Source organism: Hordeum vulgare, chromosome 6H (assembly GCF_904849725.1).
Source record: "Hordeum vulgare subsp. vulgare chromosome 6H, MorexV3_pseudomolecules_assembly, whole genome shotgun sequence".
NCBI classification, from domain to species: Eukaryota; Viridiplantae; Streptophyta; class Magnoliopsida; order Poales; family Poaceae; genus Hordeum; species Hordeum vulgare.
The window spans coordinates 55,997,403-56,018,829 of record NC_058523.1 but is presented as its reverse complement, the minus strand read 5'-3'; the positions used below and the strand labels follow the sequence as shown (position 1 = coordinate 56,018,829).

The 21,427-nt window shown below is 45.4% G+C and overlaps 1 protein-coding gene across 1 annotated transcript; it reads left to right on the top strand.

Annotated features, from left to right (window-relative positions):
* Positions 1-2,503: 2,503 nt before the first annotated feature.
* On the top strand, positions 2,504-21,315 carry LOC123406319 (nuclear pore complex protein NUP160). Its single transcript, XM_045099812.1, has 27 exons — positions 2,504-2,881; positions 3,664-3,796; positions 3,872-4,136; positions 4,261-4,321; positions 4,608-4,765; positions 5,479-5,561; positions 6,357-6,461; positions 7,091-7,188; positions 7,293-7,413; positions 13,037-13,219; positions 13,309-13,501; positions 13,587-14,152; positions 14,998-15,160; positions 16,100-16,362; positions 16,475-16,662; positions 17,146-17,216; positions 17,295-17,638; positions 17,892-17,960; positions 18,044-18,353; positions 18,441-18,572; positions 18,664-18,769; positions 18,899-18,964; positions 19,080-19,218; positions 20,327-20,434; positions 20,523-20,672; positions 20,765-20,938; positions 21,020-21,315. Exons 1-27 carry the CDS (start codon positions 2,676-2,678, stop codon positions 21,089-21,091), a joined length of 4,527 nt encoding a protein of 1,508 aa, XP_044955747.1. The 5' UTR covers positions 2,504-2,675; the 3' UTR covers positions 21,092-21,315.
* The last annotated feature ends 112 nt before the right edge of the window (positions 21,316-21,427 follow it).

Genomic DNA, 21,427 nt, shown 5'->3' with positions numbered 1-21,427 from the left:
CCACTGTACTGAAGCCCCTATAGACACGAGAGTGAAGCCACCACAGGCACGGGTGTGATGAGTATACATGCACGGGTGTGATGCGTATACAGGCACGGGTGTGCAACCCCTATATAGTCACGATATTAAAGCCTCTACGACCATGGGTGTGCAGCCCCCTAGAGACACGACAGTGAAGCACAAGCCTCACAACCACTGTATTGAAGCCCCTACAAGCACATGAGTGAAACCACCACATACACGGGAGTGATGCATATACAGGCACGGGTGTGCAAACCTATATAGCAACGATATTGAAGCCTCTACGGGCACGGGTGTAAGACAGAGCACTGGTTTATAATAGGAACATCCACTCCAATTTATGTATCACAGACACACCTGATAGTGAGACAAAAAAACAAGGTATGTGATGTATAACTAAAGCACGATTTTATATTAGGAAGGCCTCCGGCGTGTGCAATGTGAGAGGCGCACGAATCACTAAGAGACAAGAAGCACAATCCATCTGTACAACATATCTGAATATCTATAATTCTGAATAACAATATTTTGTACCATATATTTTATTAAAAACATTTGCATACAAATACACGCTACATAAATAAATGTTTTACTTCACACTCTATAAGTAGGATCACTGCGGCAAAGGGTTGAAAATAACAGCAAGCTCCTGATCACGCTCTTTGAAGGTTATGAGCACCAAATTGTTTACTTCAATAGACGATGCCCGAAGAAAATTACTGAAACCTTCCTTCTTGGACACCATTGTACCACCCAAGCCAATAAAGTAGCAACAAGGAATGCTCACATACATATCGTCATCTTCAGAATCCAAACCAATTTCAAGAGTTAAGGAACCAGTCCTAGGAATTGACAAAAAAACATTCAAACTACTCACAACCAAGCTCAAACATCAAGTTATATGATGTTCAGCTTGGAAATTTTAAAAACTAAACTCCAAAGCTCTACATACATAAATAACAAATAAATAAACAGTAACCAAAAACAAAGCTCACCATATGTTGACCACTGACATTCATGGAAGTAATCCTATGAACAAAAGAAGAACATAATATGTAGTTGTCATCAAAGAGCTGCCGCGGCATGAAAAACATTTGCTGATAATTAAGACTGACACCACGACTATAAAAACAACTGTCAACAAGTTTCCTCTCAGATTCACTCAGATCCTCAAGAGCTTCAAAAAAACAATTTCACAAGTTCAGCAGAAGATCAAAACATATAAGGTGAAACAAAATTTAAAGCCACTCAAAAAACAAACCTTACCAACACAGGGTAAAGGAAACAACATAACACCATCTCGATGAAAATCAACACCAATCATAGTTCCATAGTGCTCTAGCCTAGCAGTCATCATGTCACGATGACAAAGACCATAATCTTTCACAAGTTCCTCCCAGCAAGGGCCATGGAATTTGCTGCTCATACGACCATGTGTAAATAGAACACCATATAAGTAACCCTCATTGCTCTAAAGAGCAAGATAAATATCTTTGTCACCCCTCCGAATAGCTAAAGCTGTGCACTCCTCAATGTACCGAGAAAGATGTAATCTAACACTACATGGGACATACTACAAAAAGAATAGAAGCAAACACCATAATCATATAAATAAAGGCATTGGAATACATTCCAACCAAAACAGCATCAATAATATGCCACAATCAGATAAACAAGAAAAAGATTCTTACAACACGCCTTGAACAACTACGATCCAACACCACGATGAACACAGACACACAAGAATCAAATGAAGAACAACGACCACGTGGAGCTCGGCAAAAGGGGCAAGCCATTACCTGCAAAAGAACGATGGTCAATAAGAACTGATTCCACATCAGAGTTGAAAGTTGACATTTGATCTTGTTGAAAGCCCCCACCCCTAATTTCCCCTGAATTTTCAATTTTCCGGAAATATTATGGAAAACAAAACGAAAACAGAAAAATAGGAAACAACATGACGATTTCCCAGGGACAACCACAACGACGCGACGACGATGCAGCCACGAGGGAAGGTCAACGACACCGGGAAGGACGATGACATGACGACCACAACGGGACGCACAACGGCAGGACGACCACACCGGGACGGACGGCGGCAGGACGACCACAGCGGGACAGACGACGACAGTGAACGACGGCCGCGAGACGGGACGAAGCAAATCTAAACAATTAAATCGGAGGATTACTAGAAAACCTAAATTGTCCAGGGGCTTAATTGCTAAAAGGAAAAACCAGAAAAGAGAAAACGAAAACCGAAAATAACGGGACTCTTTCCTGCGCGACAAGTGTCACCCGTGAAGCGCTGTTGAAAGGTCTCCAATGCATTCAAAACATGACACTTATCGTACGCAGAGAATACCCCGCGTAATCGTTGCGAGTTGTACTTCCTAACTAGTGATTTCGATAAATCCCTTTGAAAACTAACCAAATAAACATACACAAACGGGCCGGAATGGCTGAAAGACTAAAGGGACTGCAAAGCCGAAAGCCCAACTTGCCATCATCACCAACCTCAAGGCCCCAACTCGCAGGCTCTCAAATTTCTCCGAGCTTTTCCCCACATCGTCGCCGCTCAAAACCCACACTCCCCGACCAAAACCCTCCTGGCCGCCGCCGCCGCCGCCGCCGCCGCCGCCGACGGCGAGGCTGCAATGGCCGCCGCGACCTCTACCTCCTGCAGGATAGCGGGCACCGAGGTCCCTATCACGAGCTCGGACAAGCTGCGATGGATCGACCTCACCGTCCCCTCCCTAGCGCCGGCGAGCCCCGCCGACCCATTCGTCTCCGTGCCCCCGCGCGCCGCCTCGGGGTGTCACGTCGTGTCCTCCGGCCGCGACTCCCAACGCTACCTCGCCTGGTGCGTGCTACCACTTTCGCCCCGCCGCCTCGTGCGGCTTTTCTCCCCCATTTTTTTTTGTTCTGTTTGACTGGGCGGTTCGGTTGTGCTACCCGGGCGTCGTGAAGCTTTTAGCTAAGAGGGATTGCGTTTAGCTCGTAGGTTTTGTTATAACTGAGAACTGCATTGCACGTCCATGTCTGTGTGGTTGTTGCCACGCGTAGAGAAACCCTAGGTTCGTGGCAGCTCCACCGAAGACGCAGACTTGTTTACGAAATTGCCATTGCATTTGTTTGTGTCAATTTAGTTTTAGAGCTTTGTACCATCAATATCGTAGTGGTCTACTGGAGGTCTAGCCCGACACACTGTATTGGAAATGCACATGAAATCAGCATGGCGATGACATGGTGACACTGTCGCTCTGATAGACCATAAAAATACAAAATTAGTGCAGAAATGTTTAATATAAGAAAAGGTCATGTCCTGATAGTCTGATACCCTAACCAGAGTGATTTATATGTACAATCTGACAAAGCAATTGAAGATAAATTGGTTTCCTACATTTCCGGTACTAGCATCCTGCTACTGATAGATTGTGTTGGACTGTACCCCTTGAAGAATTTTTGAGGGCCCCCAGCCACAATGTTATTTTGGCTTCCTGATGACGTATTTTTTTAACATAAATAAACTAGCTAATATCCAGCATTATGATTTTTTAAATAGACTAGAAAAATGCTATGCTAACATGACAACTTCACTGGTGGATTTCATTTCTCTAAAGAAGATGGCTTCTGTATTTACAGGAGGATTCACGAAGAAAACCAAAATGTGCTAGAGGTCATTGAACTCTGTGCTTTGAAGGAGTTCCCAAGCTCTGGACTGCGTTTGGTATTCCAGGAGGCGCTATGTCCATTCGCTTTCATGTGTGAAAGTGAGGTTAGTTTTATGATACCTTATGACAATCTGGAATATTAATACACAATAAACTCAATCTCTTCCATGGTAATGCAGGGTGCCAGACGAAGCGAGTCTGTATATCTGCTATATGTGCTCACTATTTCTGGAGTTGCTCTTATGTGCAACTTGCGCAGCCCATTCTCCTATGTATCTGGATCAATACTATCTCAAAATGATATAGTTGGATTTAATCTTCAAACCCACACACAGAGCGCTAAGGTTACAGCTGTTAAAGCGAAGCCAGGATGTCTAGTAATTGGGCGGCAAGATGGGTCAATCTGCTGTTACAGTCTTGGCAAACTAGCTCCTAGTTCACCAGGCAAGTTTTCTGATTTCAATTCAAAAATAGCTGTATGATTATATTTATTGACTTATAGACGACAATTATACCTTCTATTGCCCTTACCAAGGTTTTCTGACTGGTATGTTGCCTTCCGTTTCAGGTTTCTCTAATGAGCTCCGTGATGATGCTGGAATCGGGCGTTTGTGGACTCTCATGTCGAGGTACTTGCTTATTTCTCCACCAAACAGTGAGAACAAAAGTCTGCAACTGAGCTCCACCCAAATTGCTGCTGGAAAATGTGTCATCTTCATTTGTTGTTCCATCGGCTTCGGCCAGAGCTAAATAGTTTTTTTAGAAGTCATACCGTAGTAGCCCTAGCAGAAGATTGGTGCTTTTGACTGTTGATACTTCATGCTGTGCATTGTTAGAACTTGTCCAGTCAACAGATCATGTTACACTTTCTTTTGCTTATCAGTTTGTGTAATATATGCGTATTTTCTTCAACAGAACAAAGGCTCTGGGGCCTGTACAAGATATTGACACAGCTACTGTAAATGAAAGGGAGCTGTTATTTGTTCTTCATTTGGATGGAAGTTTGCGTGTCTGGGATATTTCTAGTCACACGAAACTTGTTAATTATAATGTTCAATTGGATGATTTTGAAGGTAATATCTGTGCCGACTTTATTTGTTGCATGAAATATCAAATTTCTTCTGCTGAGGTGTCATTTATGGTATTATGGTTTCTTGAAAGATTTTGTTCTTAGTGTTCATTTGCATTATATATGTTTCATTGAATGCTACCGTAATGCATATGTAAGCCACAACCTAGACTCTGTAGTCGTTGCTGCTATAGTATTGAAGTCACTCTTCTTAAGTCGCATCTGATCTACAAGCTGCTGCCCTGGCATACACATGTCTATTCCTTGGGATTTGGGAACAAATGGTTGGTTGTCTCCAGCTGTTGTACTAAAGTAGGGATCTAAAAAGTCTTGTATTACTTTACAGAGGGAGTATATCCCAGTAGTTGGTCAAGTATGGTAATCACTGGTGATGCTAGCATAGTCTTCATTTTTATTTTAGTGAACTGCATGCCATATCTACACGACAGAGGAAAATAAGTACTATGAGGGAAAAAGGGATAATTCAGTAGCTATAATGTGGGGCTTGTTTGTCTGCAATAGTTTTTAGGAATCAATGTCGGTGTGCTTTTTTACTGCCTCACATTATAGCAGCTGCTTCTGCAATTATCTGTTTTATTTATTTTGACATAATTGTGTTCAAACAAGTAGGACATATTTTAAACTTTGCTTGCATGGATATCTGATCTTTTGTTGTTGAGTAGTGCCTTTCAATTGAATCTTTTTCTTTATCTTCAGGGCAACCCTTTAGGCTATGGGTTGGCGAGGCTGATGATGAGCAAGAGCTGATATCCTTGGCTGTTCTGCACCAAGGGACTGTGGTATGCACACATATTGATGTCTTGGCTGCATTTACTTGCTTGTTTACAATGCACAAGTTCTGTTGCTGTACTTCCCATTTGATAAATAAAAATGAAAGAACACTAGGTTATAGAACCAAACTTGTTTAAAATGTCAATATAGTGTTCTAGGCACAATGTGAGTTGAAGTTGGTCTATCTGGTATGCTCACTGTGCGCCCATATACCTCCCAACTAAGGCATCGTGCTTCATGAGTCGCTCACTGGTACTTGTAGTTGGAGTAAATCAGCAACTAGGATTTTAAGATTTATCGAGGTCATGGAGGGATATGTTGATGGTGATTTTTGCTTAAATTTTGCTGCGTGAGGTGGAGTTCTAAATGCTGAAAGGCAGTAACTGGTGGGGGAATATGATTCCTGTAGTTAAACATGGTTTGCTCGCAGTTTATTGGTTATGGATTATTACACCTCGATGTCTAGCATAGTAGCATGCTAACATTTTTCTTTGTTTCCATGAAATTCTTTTTTTTCCCTTTTGGTAAACTGTCGCACCTCTGGCAGTAGATATCTGATAATAGATACACCTCGTCATGCCAGCATTCTATGGCTAGATGCGACACCTTAAAGGAATCTGGGGCCATGATCTTCAGTTTGAACGTTTGATTTTTGCTATTTTTCCATGCTTATGTTAGTCACTCTGATTCTCTTTTTGCCGATTGTGGGTTGTGACCAAATGACATAATGCAATGGAAACTATTGTTTTCTCTCATCAGTGTTACTGGAAGTAGCTGACTGTCTGCATTTTGAAATTGTGAAGGTTACAGCTTGTGATCATATTGGTGTATATGCCTTCAGTTTTGGTGCTGGCGAAAGATTCTTGTTGTCTCCTGAACCTTCGGTTTCTGCTGTACCTTTGCTAGAGGTAATCAAAAGCATCACTCATCGTGATATTCCTTCAGATTATTTGCTCTTCTCGGTTCCCACCTTCTAAAATATACGAGGAAATTGCATTAGGACTTTGACAGCACTAAAACTGGACAGCTTCTGTTTCATGCTGTGCAGTGTGCACCATCCATGTGTAATTATTTACCATCCATATGGTCTATAGAGGAATCTCCTCGCTCATTACTAAATAACCTCTGCTGTCAATTAAATCTGCTTAATATGCACACCCTCCAACAGAAAAATAAAAGAGAAGTAGGAGACAAACCAGCATTTAGTAGCTTGTACCTGTCTAGGAATGACATCCGTGTGTCCATAGTTCCTGTTTTGTATTTAATATTGGCATTGGCATCAGTAAATTTGAGTTCTATTTAAGATCAGCAGGAGATTCTGCTCAGGACTTGCCAATCCTGGTACTGTGGAGTTTAAAATGTATATGTTTCCTCAAAGACAATTTTCTTGCATTATGGTTCCTTATACTATTGAAATATGCTTTACGAGTTTAGCAACCAACTAGTGTAGAATGGCTTGTAGCAACTTATCGCAGTTCAGCGATTATGTTAGAAGCTCGGAGGAGCTAATATTTCTCACCTGTTGATGGATACTCAGGGAAAGATCGTTGATTTGAAAATAAGCACAGAAAAACTTTGGATACTTAAAGAAGTTGGACCAATGCTCTATGAAATAGTGCAGTATAACTCTGATAGGTAAGTCTGCTGTCATACTGACCCTTTTTAATCCTTCAACTGGTGATTGTTCTGCCTGTTATCTCATGAGCTAAAGAATTGCTTCTTCAAATGGCATTGATCAGCGAGGAAATGTGTTCATATGTGCTACAAGAAGACACTATCAGTGAGCAAATGTTCCAAAGTTCTGAGAGTGCATTGGATGATTTGGTTTGGACTGCTGATTCAGTATTCTCATCTATGAAGGTAAATGTAATTCCCTTAAGTTTATTCATAGTTCTAATATAATCTGGCATGTGCTGATACAGATCTTTGTTAGACTTAGCAATTATTGTATTGGCTTATTCAGTTTGAACTTTGAGTTTTTTTTTTTTTTGCATTATTTTGTTAGGTTTTCTTGTGCTGTACTCTATTAAATTGCTTTAATTCCCAGTGCATGTTAATTTGTACTACCTCCGTCTCAAAATGTAAGACATTTTTGTAGGCTAGTTTAGTCTACGAAAGCATCTTATATTTTGAGCCAGATGTAGTAGTAACTTCAGAGATTCTTGAGATCTCTAGTTACTCCCAAGTACTGAAACTTTATTTAGGTCATATCAACTCTAGAGATTCCTAAACATCACAACCAGGCTCAACTATTAAACCTTTTCTTTGGAGTCACAGATTTATAGGCAATTTGTGTATTTCCTTACCTTTTAGTTATGCACTCAAACTGTTACAGTTTCTGTATTTTGGCAATGGCTAAAAAATCTATTTATTATCAACCATGACAAGTTGAACCGATGTGGCAATTCGTCATTTTTTAGCAAGGTTTGAATTTGTCTTCTCAGATTTTTTTTTTCGAGAAAACGCAAAAGACTTTGCGTTTCATTGTATTGAAAAGAGGGAGGAATAACCTCCTAAGAGGCTAGTACAGAGGTGTTACAGCTGGATCAATGCACGTCCCAGGTGGGTGGCAGGGTGACCCTAAGCCCTTTGGCCCCTGCCTTCGCCCAATTCCTGGACTCGTCCTTGATCGCATCAGCGAGCTCAACTAGCGATGGGGCTACATGATCAAATACACACGCGTTCCTATGTTTCCAGATCATCCAAGGCACGAGGAGCGCAGTCGAGGCCAGCGCTTTGCGGAGCGGGTGAGGTGTGGCGTCGCGAGCGCGCATCCACCAGTCCTGAAGCGTGGCGTCCTGGTCGGGCACCGGTGCCGGGAGTCGCAGCCAAGACATGGTCCCGTGCCAAGTCTGCTTCGCGAATGGGCAAGAGAGCAGCAGATGCTGCATCGTTTCCGGTTCTTGGTTGCAGAGCAGGCATCGAGGGTGATGCGTTAGGCCATGGCGAGCAAGGCGCTCGGCAGTCCAACAGCGGTCCTGATTAGCGAGCCAGTGGAAGAACTTGACCTTTGCAGGGGCCCAGCCCTTCCAGATCAGCTTCCAGGACCGGCAAGTGATGGACCCGTGAAAGGTGGCTAGATAGCAGGAACTGGCTGAGTAGCTGCCGCTGGCTGTCCATTTCCAGGAGAGCGCGTCCGGCTCTGAGGAAAGGGTGATGCTGGACACCAGCTGCCAAATCTGGAGATACTGCCCAATCTCCTGAAGGCCAAGAGTGCCGTGAATGTCTCTCGCCCAAGCGTTGCCGGCGATGCCCTGGGCCACCGTCCGGGACTTTCTGCGATGCTTGGGAATGCAAGAGTACAGCGAGGGCGCGTGCTCGCGGATGGAGAGGCCGAGGAGCCATCGGTCCTCCCAGAAAAGCGCTGTCGAACCGTCTCCAATCTGCATGGTGGTGGAGGCATAGAAGAGGCCTTGCTCCTCGGGGGTGAACTGCAGGCCCAGATCATACCATGCGCGGCTAGAGTCCGTCCGCGAGAGCCATAGCCAGCGGAGCCTAAGGGCGAGCCCTGTGCGCTCAAGGTCGCGGACACCCAGGCCGCCGTACTCAAGCGGTCGGCATACCCGGCGCCAGTTCACGTGACAGTGCCCACCGTGGGCGGCCTCGCGTCCTGCCCATAAGAACCCGCGCTGAATCTTCTCAAGCTGCTTCAGGGTTTTCTTCAGGGGCGCTAGGGCCAACATTTGGTGGATGGGGATGGCGCTAAGCACGGACTTGACGAGCGCCAGCCGCCCGGCCTTGTTCATGAGCCATGCCTTCCACGAAGGGAGGCGGCCGACCACCTTGTCAACTAGAGGTTGCATCTGAGCCGCGGAGGGGCGGCGGGTGGAGAGGGGGATACCCAGGTACGTGATGGGCAGAGCCGCCGTCTGGCAGCCAAGAATCGCTAGTGATTCGGCGGTCGACTCATCTCCATGAAGCGCAGTGGCAGAGCTCTTGCCGTAGTTCACGTGCAGGCCGGAGGCGGAGCCAAAAACCCCTAGGATGCCCTTCACGGCAAGGACCTCGTCGGTCGAGGCGTGGCAGAACAGCATCACATCATCGGCGTAAAGTGAGATAGCCGGGATGTTGCGTCGGGGGTGTAGTCTCCGGAGAATGCCGGTCTGGAGCGCCCGTTGCATGAGGCGGCACATGCAACTGAGCATGTCGACGGCCAGGACAAAGAGCTGCGGGGATGTCGAGTCGCCCTGTCTCAGCCCGCGGCGATGCCAGATCGGGGGTCCCGGCACGCCATTGAGCAAGACGCGGGTGCTGGCCGAGGAGAGGAGGATGGCCAGCCACTCCCGGAACCTCGCTCCGAAGCCATATTGGCGCAAGGCTTCGAAGAGGAAGGGCCATGATATGGAGTCGAAGGCCCGGGTTAGGTCGAGCTTGAGCATGATCCTTGGCTCGCTCAGTTGGTGCAGGAGCTTGAGGGATTGCCGGACTAGGATGAAGTTGTCGTGGAGAGTACGTCCGGCAATGAAAGCGTTCTGATAGCGGCTCACCAGGCCGTCGAGCATCGGTGCCAAGCGCAAGGAGAGGACCTTCGCAAAGAGCTTGGCCACAATATGTATCAGGCAGATCGGCCGGTAGTCACCAAGCTTGTGAGCATCGGCGCGCTTTGGCAGCAAGGTGAGCAGTGCTTGGTTAAGCTTGTGGAAACCACGCCCCCTCAGCGCATAGAGCTGCTCAAAGGCCTCAAACACGTCCTGCTTAATGGTGCTCCAGCACGCTCGCAGAAACTCCGCGGTGAAGCCGTCCGGCCCTGGTGCCTTGTGCGCCGGCATGCGCCTCACAGCCTCCCAGATCTCATCGGGGCTGAACGGCACCTCTAGGGCAGAGAGGTCTACTGGCTGAATGAGGTGCTCGAAGTCTAGCGTGTGGGTGCGGTCGGCCGCTGTGCCGAGCAGCCCATCAAAGTGAGCGAAGGCTGCCTGGGCCATCTCGTCGTGCTCGTTGATCATCTGCCCATCAATGAGCAGGCTGTGCACTCTGTTCTTCTGACGACGATATGTGCATTGCCTGTGGAAGAAGCTCGTGTTCGCGTCGCCGTCCGAGAGGGAGGAGATGCGAGCACGCTGTCGGGCAATCGTGCGCTCAAGCGAGGCCAAGCCCAAGTAGGAAAGCTTGGTCTGCTTGCGCAGCCAGTCCTCCGGGGGGGATAGCGTGCGGGTCTCCATGGCTTGGTCGAAGCGCAGGATGAGCTCGCGGGAGATGGCGAGCTTGTCCCTGATGTTGCCCGTGGACTTGGCGCTCCAGCTCGTGAGGGCGCGACCCGTGGCCTGCATGCGCCGGACCAGCCGTCTGAAGGGGTCTGGGTCAGACACCGATCCCCAGGCCGCGGCTACCGTGTCGTGGAAGCCGTCGAGACGCATCCAAAACTCCTCGAAGTGGAAGCGTTTGTGGGCTGATGGCATGGGCGAGCAGTCCAAAAGTAAAGGGCAGTGGTCGGAGACAACGGATGCCAGGCAGCGGAGGTGGCACTCGCCATGGCTGTCCTCCCAGTCTGCGGTGCAAAGCACCCGGTCAAGGCGCACGAGCGTGGGAGGGGACTGCTCGTTGGACCACGTGAAGCGATGCCCATTGAGGTAAACCTCCTTGAGGGCAAGGTCGTTGATGACTCGGCGAAATCTGCCCATCATGCGGTGGTTCACGTTGCCAGAACTTTTGTCCGAGGCATGACATATCAAGTTGAAGTCCCCACACAACATCCATGGACCGGGGTTGGTATCGCGAATGTTGCGCAGCTCTTGAAGGAATAGGAGTTTGTCCTGGTCGCTTTGCGGCCCGTAGACCGTGGTAAGCCACCAGGGGTTACCATTGGGCGCGCGCACCTTCGCAGTCACCGCGTGCTGCGTGAACTGGAGGTCAGAGAGCGTGGCAGCCCTGGTCTTCCAAGCCAGGAGAATGCCGCCACGCGTGCCATCGACCGGGAGGTAGGTTGACCCATCAAACTCAGACCCCAACGTTTCCAGCACAACAGAGGACGAGATCAAAGCCATCTTAGTTTCTTGCAGGCATACAATGGATGCGCGGGTGGTACAGAGGAGCGAACGAATCGCACAACGCCTAGCACGTGAGTTGAGGCCTCTAACATTCCAAACTACAATCTGCAGGCCGTGATCCATGAACAAGGATTCGACGTGTGACGAGCGGCGCCGCTAACTCGCGCAGGCGGCAGCATCGCTGCGAGCAGCCGTCAGGCATGCCGGAATCTCTCTGTCGACGAGGGCCGCGATAGCTTGCAGTACCGACATCTGTAGTGGCATGGCAAATAGATCGTCGTAGGCTTTCATCGCCGCAGCGGAGATGGGCTGGTTGATGCCGACGATGCCGAGGGTGCGGAGGATCTGCACTTGGGCGCGCCTCTCGGCCCTTGGCGGCGTTGCCGCCGCTGTGTGAGCAGAAGCCGACCGCCCTCGCCGTGGGCTGAAGTTCAGGGGTGGTCGCTGGCGCTTTCCTGGTGATGGCAGAGCTGCATCGAGTTGCTTCGTGGCTGCAGATAGGAATTGCCCCAGCGTCCAGGAGGGGGGATCCGGGGCTGGCCGACTGCGAGGTCGTCGCAAGGTGATCGGAGGAGAGGCGAACCGGCACGGCGCGGAAGCGCGCGGCACGACAGCAGGACCATCACGAACTGGACGAGCGGGCCGTTGCAGGATGGTAATCGGTGCTGGGCCATGCCGGCCTGAGGCATCGCCAAACGCTGCAGGGGTGGGCCGAGCCGAGGGCTGCCCAGAAGAGGCTGGCCCAGGGGAGGTCTGAACAGCAGTGGACGTCCCCGTGGGCTGGCATGTGGGTGGGGGCCCAGGAGCCAAATCTGGCGGAACGACGGTGATGGCCAGGATTCCCGCGCATGACGGGTCGAAGCCCGCGCTGTCCGGCGGTGACTGCGTGAGGGGATTCCCGCGCGTGGCGACGCGCTGCCCGCGCTGGCCCGCGGCATCTGATCCGAGACGTCAGGCGGGGCCCGCGCCGCGGGGAGTGTTGCGCCGCTTTGGCCCGACCGGGCAGCAGGCGAGACTGGCGCGTTTTGCGAGTCTGGCTGGGGATTCGGCAGAAGGCTGGCGAACGTGATCTCAGCCGAAGCCGTGGTGGCCCCGAGCGAACCAGCCTTCGGTGCGAGGGCACGTGCTGTCTCGGGCGGGATGGCGCTGGTCGTGGTGGGGGCGTGGGGATTTGAAACGGCGGGGAGGATTGGGGCGTCTCCAGCCACAAGCTGCATACCGCGTCACCAGCCTGCAAAAGGGAGGTTCGTCGGGGGCCCGCGCGCACCTACCTGCGCCGCCCTCGGACTGCGGCAGAACGGGCTCTTCTCAGATTATGTCATACATTGATATGTCATATTTGCATGACTAGAGTATTTTGATCTTTACCATAAGACTTGAGTATTCTTTGGCTATGTAGAGCTCTTTTTTGTATTTACCTTCCCTCTTTTGTACTATATGCCTATGTGGAGCTCTTCAGTGTTCTTTAGCCATGTAGTTTTCTTTGGTACCTGTAGGAGCATAGTTTCAGTTTTATCTCATCCATGTTTCTGCGGAGGCTGCTGCAACCAGGAGTGAACCACTGTTCTGCTCTCCGTGAAACCTTATTGGAGTACAAAAGGTTTCTATCCGATTCTGAGTTTCAGTCACTTACAACTAGTGGGCTACGGAAAGAAATATTATCCATTATAGAACAAGAGGTACTCTATTTTTCTATTTTTTCATTTAGTCCTCCTAATTTCTGATTGTAGTGTATAGCTGAATTTCCACAATCACCTTTTTTATGTAGGGAAGTTCACAGGTCGCAAGTTCTACTGTTTATCACTGGAAAAAGTTTTCTGCACGGTATCTCCACAACTGGTGCTGGAATAATAGGCCATATGGGTTGCTTCTTGATACGAACAGTGAAGTGTTTGGTTTAATTAGAAAGGGTTCATTTTCTCTCTTCCGTTGTTTGGAGGGTGTGGAGCAACTTATTTATGGTATGTTTCTGCCCTAGCATTTGGCATCTCTTACCGAAATTTCAACTCATTATTTAAGGGGACACTAACTATCTTAACATATCAGGTTCCTCTGATGACTTGGGAAATCTCATTGGCCCCGGGATGAACTTATCAAATGATACTGACGGTGAAACCCTTATTGAAGTTCTCAGGTGCATGGGCCATATAAACCATTTGCTTGGGAGATCTTCTGCTGCAATATATTACGAGTCCCTCATCAGTTCTGTTATATCACCAGATGAAGTTACTTCTCAGATATTAAAGATTCTAGAGAGTGGGTTCAGTCCTCAATCTTCATCGCCCCTCATTACGTTGCTTGGAACAGATGCTTATGTAGAAAGAAGGCAGACAGCTCACAAAAGCCAAAGGAAGTTTTCTGTTGAGATGCTACTATCTTTCCATAAGTTGCAATCAAGATCCACGTCCTGGTCGGCAGTATTTGATGTGATTGAGAAGTTCATGAAGTGTTTGGATACGAAGGTCACTATACAAGAGTATGAATTGATAAGACTTTGTAATGTAAACTCTGCCTTGGTGGTTCAGGCTACTTCACAGGTTGCAAGAACCATGTTTGAGGCTGCTTTTGATCTATTTCTGTTCCTCAGTTATTTGGTTGGTGTCGGTGGGCAGGTATGCTATCCTTTTAGAGTGTCAACATTTCTGTCTGATGTACATATGCAGCTTACAACTTTGCCACCTCTGCTAACTGGTCTTCCTATCATATAACAACAACCTCCGCTAAGTACTCAATTGACTGCCATATAGTATGGAAATATATAATACCTCAATTCAAGAGTAGACGATGTTTTACAAAGCAAGCTCTCAAACTTGTCCAACTTTGACTAGCAATATACTTCCTCCGTTCCTAAATATAAGTCTTTTAAGCGATTTCACTAAGGGACTACATACAGAGCAAAATGAGTGAATCTACACTCTAAAGTATGTCTATATACATTCGTATGTAGTCCTCTAGTGGAATCTCTAAAAAGACATATACTCCCTCCGTTCCTAAATATAAGACCTTCTAGAGATTACACTATAGACTACATACGGAGCAAAATGAGTGAATCTATACTCTAAACTATGTCTATATACATCCGTATATAGTCTATAATGTAATCTCTAAAAGGTCTTATATTTAGGAACGGAGGGAGTATTATGGAACGGAGGGAGTAGAAAGAAAAGTTACTTTGATTGTCATTAAACACATTTTCATAATATATGAGTTTAAATTGTTTTGCTTACATATTCATAGTTTCATACAAAAAGAGTACCAGTTAAAATTGCTTACTGGACACTCTTGCCATGTCCCCAAAGTCATCTGTTCTTGAATAGATTTTGTTACTGAGACTATGAGCATTTATTTTCTTGGATCTGTTGGTCTCTGTGTTGTTGAAGCACAAATCAATGCTTCCTCGCTGAGTGCAAGCTATTAAGAACGTAAGCAACCTTTGATAAGGTAAATTTTAAATCAGGTCTCCTTGCTGCAAAGCGATGTTGCTAGAATAAAACTGCAGCTGTTTCCAATGATTCAAGACATATTGGGACAGTGGATCGTTCTCCATTTTGTGGGAATTTCACCAACCACACCACCAACCATCGAGGATTTCAGCTATCAACTTTCTTCCCTCCAGCTAGGTAAGAGTTGCCTAAAAGAAGCAGTTGTGTTCTTACCCTTAATGTTTAACGTGTTGATTTTTTTTTATCAGGGGCCTTTCCAGAACCATGAGTATTTCATTTTGCTCTTTTATGACAAAATAATAACTTCATAAGAAGTACAAATAAAAGGACTATGGGTATGCCATTTGGATTTTATATTCTAAAGTAAAAAATGCAATATGTGTAAGGTTCAGGGTATAGTGGCTGTGGTCTATGGGACAATGCACACCCTAGCCTTTATTGCTATTGAGGACTCTGCATTAGCAGACTGCGAAGCCAATTAGCCTACTATGTCTTGCCTTTGCAATTGATCAGAAAATTGTTTCTTTTATCCATCTAAAGATCAAATTGTTATCCATGTTTGTGTGACTGTAGATCAAAATTGAGGACGAGGGTGCCATGTTTTAATTCGGATGGAGTGCAATGTTCTGCTTGTGGTTAATCACTAATTTCTATATGCAGAAAAGAAATAGTTACTGCTAACACATCCTACCTTTTTAATGCTAGTACACTATTAAAAATGTAATTCCCTGCAAATCCTAAACTAACGATCAGAACCTTATTTTGTGTTGTAATACACCTTCAACGGTTCAACCTAACATTTATAATTCCATATTAACTGGAATATGATGAGATGCTTTAGAGCATAAACCTTGCAGATAGATGGCTAAGAAACTATGTATTAGGTGATTTTTGTCTAATCATTTAAGTAGGTATTTTGTTCTATCTTTTTGCTTGCAAAGGGGCCACGTCTTAATTATTTTCTGCCAGTAGAGCGCTGTACATTCTGCAAGTAGGTTTCAGTTTTCTTCTTCAATTTATATTCGCAGTCTATACATGTGTTATAAATATGTGTAGTTGGACACATTTTTTATATAACTTCGAGTCAAGAAACTATTGTTTTTTGCTTATCTTCAGGTATAGCCGATGAGCTGTCTTTGCACAGAAAGCTTGGATCCTCTGATTTTACATTGGCTTGTTTGCTTGATTTTCCTAAATCCGCGGAAGGGGATGATCTGTCGCCTTGTTTTCCTAGTCCAGCCAAGGTGATCAACTTGGTCAGGAGGTTTAGCAGTTCGATTATGTGCAGAAATAGTGCTGACCATGTAGACAGCTTCTTGGGCTCCACAATAAATCTGTCAGCAGTTTTCATCCGACATGGTCAATATGAAGCTGCTCAGGTTTTTTTCTTCTTCCGTTTGTGGTCCTGAAAGCCATTAGATATATTTCATCTGTCGTGATGTTACTTATAATACATGCTAATTTATCTTTCTACCCTTTTCTCTCCAACAGAATCTTCTGGGTATTCTTGAAACATACTTGAACTATGCCAGAGCATCCCAAACTGATCAGGATACTGATATGACATGTTTGGCTCGCCTACATCTCAGTGGATTTTGCCTTTTGATGCTTGCACATGATGAAGCAAACATTGTTTTGAGAGAATCCAAGGTTCAGGAAGCTATCAGATGCTTCTTTAGGTACTGCCTTCTCCTATGCTACTTCTTGGGGCATTTACTCTGTGGACCCGTGAATAGATTTCCAAAAGGCACATGTTTCATGATGATATGTTTTCAATACTATGAGGAAATCTTTATTACTTGTGAAGTTGTGATGCTCTTGGTTGTGAGTTACTATGCATTATCATATGGAGCTGGTAAATTAATGTAGAACTGAGGCAGCACAAACTATTAGTTTCTCCTATCAGATCAAATATCATGGCTAGGATCACCTTGTGATAAAAATTGCAGCAATATTTTGGGGGGCTTTTGAGGGGAGGGATGGGAACCCAAAATTCAAGAAGGAAACCATGGATAAAAGGCGAAAAATCATCATGAGCAAAATGCTTAAATTTATATATGTATCTGATTTTATCTCTTTCACATTGCTAATATCTTGTGCTGTATTGCACCGTTGACTAATTAATTCTATGGTGTTAATGTGGTGCTTGGGGAGAATAACAGAGCTGCATCTGGACAAGAAGCTCCGAAGGCACTGAAGAAGTTCTCTTCAGAAACAGGGTTTCAAATTTCCGGTGACTTCCATTTTCCTGACCTTGCGTGTAGTGTAAATCCATTTCAACCATATCCTAAGTTTTTATCGGATTTTCCAGGGGAATGTAGATCTATTTCTTTATGGAGGCTTCATTACTACGAGTGGGCAATGCAAATTTTTGAGCAGAACTCAATGAGGGAGGGAGCATGCCAGTTTGCTCTCGCTGCTCTTGAACAAGTTGATAGCATTGTTGACTTGGACAATGGAAGTGAAGTCGAGGATCTCCCAGAGACTACAGCGATGATTAAAGGACGACTATGGGCCAATGTATTCAAGTACAGCTTGGATTTGAAAAACTTTCGAGATGCATATTGTGCTATAATCTCAAATCCAGATGATGATAGCAAGTATGTCTGCTTGAGGCGTTTCATCATAGTTCTTTGTGAACTTGGCGAGACTAAGGTTTGACATTGTTTCATTGTTTGTTTACCTTTATACTTCCTTGCACCTGGTGAATAAAATTAACCAGTTCTTCTGCCTGATGTCCATATACACCCATTAATGTACATCACAGCTGTTAACCAGCCATACATGTATATGTGCTATAAGACTTGTAGATTGGATATTGCACATTTGAGTACACCGAACTGTGTGCCACATCCTGTTCTGACATTTGGTGCAACCATATCTTATTTTGGATTTGTCTAATTATAAGGTCATTTGCAATGGTGAGATACCGTTCACTGGTTTGGTGGAAAAAGTGGAGCAAGAGCTCTTCTGGAAGGTTGGTGCACATAATTACCATTTTAACCACAACATATGTTTGTCTTGCACAAACGTTCATTTGTTTGTTATTTTGTTTGCCAGGCTGAGCGCTCAGATCTATCTTCTAAACCAAATCTATACAAAGTCCTTTATTCATTTGAAGCTTATAGGAACAATTGGAGGAAGGCGGCTGCATACATGTACAGGTATTTTGTTAGATTGAGCAGAGAGGGGGATGCAGGTGGAAGCCGCCAACTCACTCACGTATTACAAGAGAAGCTGCATGCTTTGTCTACTGCTATCAACTCGTTGCAACTTGTTGAACCCTCATGTGCCTGGCTCGATTCGGTTTGTGAAGCTGATGATCATATTTCACCAAGCAAAAAGCCTCGTAATCTTTTGATGCAGAACTGTATGTTGAGTTAAGCTTTCAATTCCTGTTTAGTTTATACCTGTCAACAACAATGTGCTTGATTAAACATTTGTTTCCTGTACACAGCTGCTTTTGGCACAGATTCAGAAATCTCTACATTGCAGTTTTGTGTTGACATTGAAATTCTTGAAAAGGAATACACACTAACAGAAGCACTTTATATGCTTAGCACTGTAAATCCTAAATCCAATTTTTCTGGTACGTGCTGAACAAATCACGCAAAAATTTATCGATTTTGAAGATCAATATGTATAGAAGCTGTGGCCAATTCATTTTTGTGGTACTGCAGAAAGCTATTCTATCGAAGCCTTGACGGACATTCTTGTAAATGAGAATTTCTATGACCTGGCATTCACCATCGTGCTGAAATTTTGGAAGGAGTCAGGAATGAAAAGGTGGATTCGAGCTCTGATACATAACCTTCTTTTCCCTTGGTCTTTTACTTGTAGCCTTGTATTTGTAGATTCTTGTTCATCACTTTTACGTCTGTGGACTAATCTGACTGTTGTACTTCTCTATGATAGAGAACTGGAGCGTCTCTTTGCAGCTATTGCACAGCAATGCTGCCCAAACAGAGTAGGGAACTCAGGGTGCGTTTAACTTTTTTTCTTTTTCTGGTTTTCAACTTTTCATCTAATCGGCATGTATGACTAGATTATAGTAACTGCTGTATACTAAGAAAAATACCTTTTGCCCTTATTACAGGAGAAACCTGCCTGACACTCAACAGCTGCTACTTCTGCCTTCTTCCGAGGATGATGGATGGGATGGCAATAGCAAGACTATTGCTGTGGCCCATCAAGTGCAGGGAAGTTGCCAGTGGGAAACTCTTGAACTATATTTGGTATGTGTATTTTTGTTCTGCCTGTGTTTTATTTTGTACAACTAATGTGATTCTTTCAAAGGAAATGAGCTTCATTCCATCCTAGGTTAAGGAAACCTCCTAAGTATTACATGGAACTTTATTCTGTTGTTGACCACCGAGAGCAGTCATAACCAAAGTCACCGGCATCTTTAGTCGACGCTGCGACCCACGACCCTGCTCCGTGCTTACTGTGTCATGGCATCGGTCAATGGCACTCTAGATTTCCGCCATGATGTATCCCTGTCAGAGTGGACATGATAATTGGGAGGAAGAAATATAAGTCTGTTAGGTGTCACCGTTGCGCAAGTCATTGCCGTAGCTGCATATCTGGAATGGTCACACGACCTCGACCGTCCAGGCCTCAACTGGCACGACAGCAACATCAGACTGGGGTGGTTGCTATCCGGCGACGACGTGGAGGAAAGGGAAATTGGGCCAAGCAAGCCCAGCAGCAAGATTATTCTCTTTTTCTTAATCTTATTTCATTTTTACTTCCCCATTATTTTTCCTAGAAGGCGAGGACGTTCTCCTTTCGTTTCGTCTTTGCTTTATTTTCCAAATACACTTAGTACCTATAGTACAGTAACTGGGTCATCCATCCACTTGGATTCATTGGTGTCACATTCCTCATTTAAAAGTAACATAAAATTAACGTCCCAGAGAACCCTACCTCCGCTAGGCTGCTTTCTGTGGCCTGTTCATCGACCAGGTTAACCTGGTATCCTGGTAACAATGATCACAGCAGCAAAATGAAAAGTACTCCATCTGAAATACAAACTTTTGTGTTGCTGCATCAACACAATAGACCACTACCTGACCTAGTTTCCACCCTGTGACCACCATTGTTGGTTGCTAATTGTTCTGTCAGCCATCATAACTGGAAAACGTGCCATACTGAAATTTAACTTAGATTTCGGGGAAAACAAACTGCCACCCGCTTAATCTATTGCTGTATTGCTGAAACTTGCCTGTATGTTCTCCCTGAAACTTGGCCAAGCCTTTCATGCTAGTAAAAAACTTGTATGAATGCAGCTTGTCCATGAACTGCACGTATTACAGTTGTTTTACTTGCGTCCTCATTGTGCAGGATAAATATAAAGATTTGCATCCGAGGCTGCCTGTCATTGTTGCTGAAACACTTCTTTACACTGATCCTGAGATTGAGCTACCTCTTTGGCTGGTTCAGATGTTCAAGGTGACTTCCTGTTGTATAGCCCACTAGTTTGGTTGACTTTATTGTTTGACTGCTGACCTTCGGTTTGTTTTGCTCATTGTGTCTTTAGACTACCAAGGGTGGAAACAGGATGATTTCATGGGGAATGTCTGGCAAAGAGGCAGATCCAGCTGCATTATTTCGACTATATACCAATTATGGCCGGCATGCAGAAGCAGCCAACTTGTTGGTGGAGTACCTGGATTCGTTTGCATCATCGGTAATGGATTGACGACCCGAAATATCCAAATGCAAGAACTTAATGAGTATACATATAGAAATTTATGCCCTTTGGAATCTCTCTTTTTCCAGAGACCGATGGACGTGCTGCACCGCAAAAAGATGTCTGCCGCCTGGTTCCCATACACCACTGTCGAGAGGTTTTGGTGTCAGCTTGAAGAGATGCAAAGCGCTGGCCACAGTGCTGATCAGTGCGATAGGCTCAAGAAGTTGCTGCATGGAGCCCTGATGAACCACCTGCAACAAGTTAGTGCATCTAGAGTAAGGCACCTCCAGTTCTGGCCATGTTCGGTTCTGACTTTATTTTGTTTACATGACATTTATTAGGTGGTCGTGGATTCAGAAGACGTACTGTCATCAGTTGGAGGAGGTCAAGGAGTGGAGAGCCAAAGCAGCTGAGATCTTGTTGGTCGTGGATTACATACATACACAGGCCAAAGCATTGTTGTATCCTGTATGTAGGTTCTGTATGTTTTTCCCCAGAAACGCAGGCTCTGTCTGGCTGATAGTTTCTGTGGGAGACGTTTGACAGAAAATGCTCAGGACAGCAGCTAACGTTCGTCTCTGTAGATGATGGAGTGATGTTCCGTTTCTAATGTGAATATGCTAGCATGTTAAAGTTCCATGTCGTTTGGTTGATGACAGACGGTTGGGTAGCATATGATGCCCTCACTCGGTATCGGCAGCACACAACGTCACCAAAAAACTGACAGATTTTAACCACCTGTATCTGCA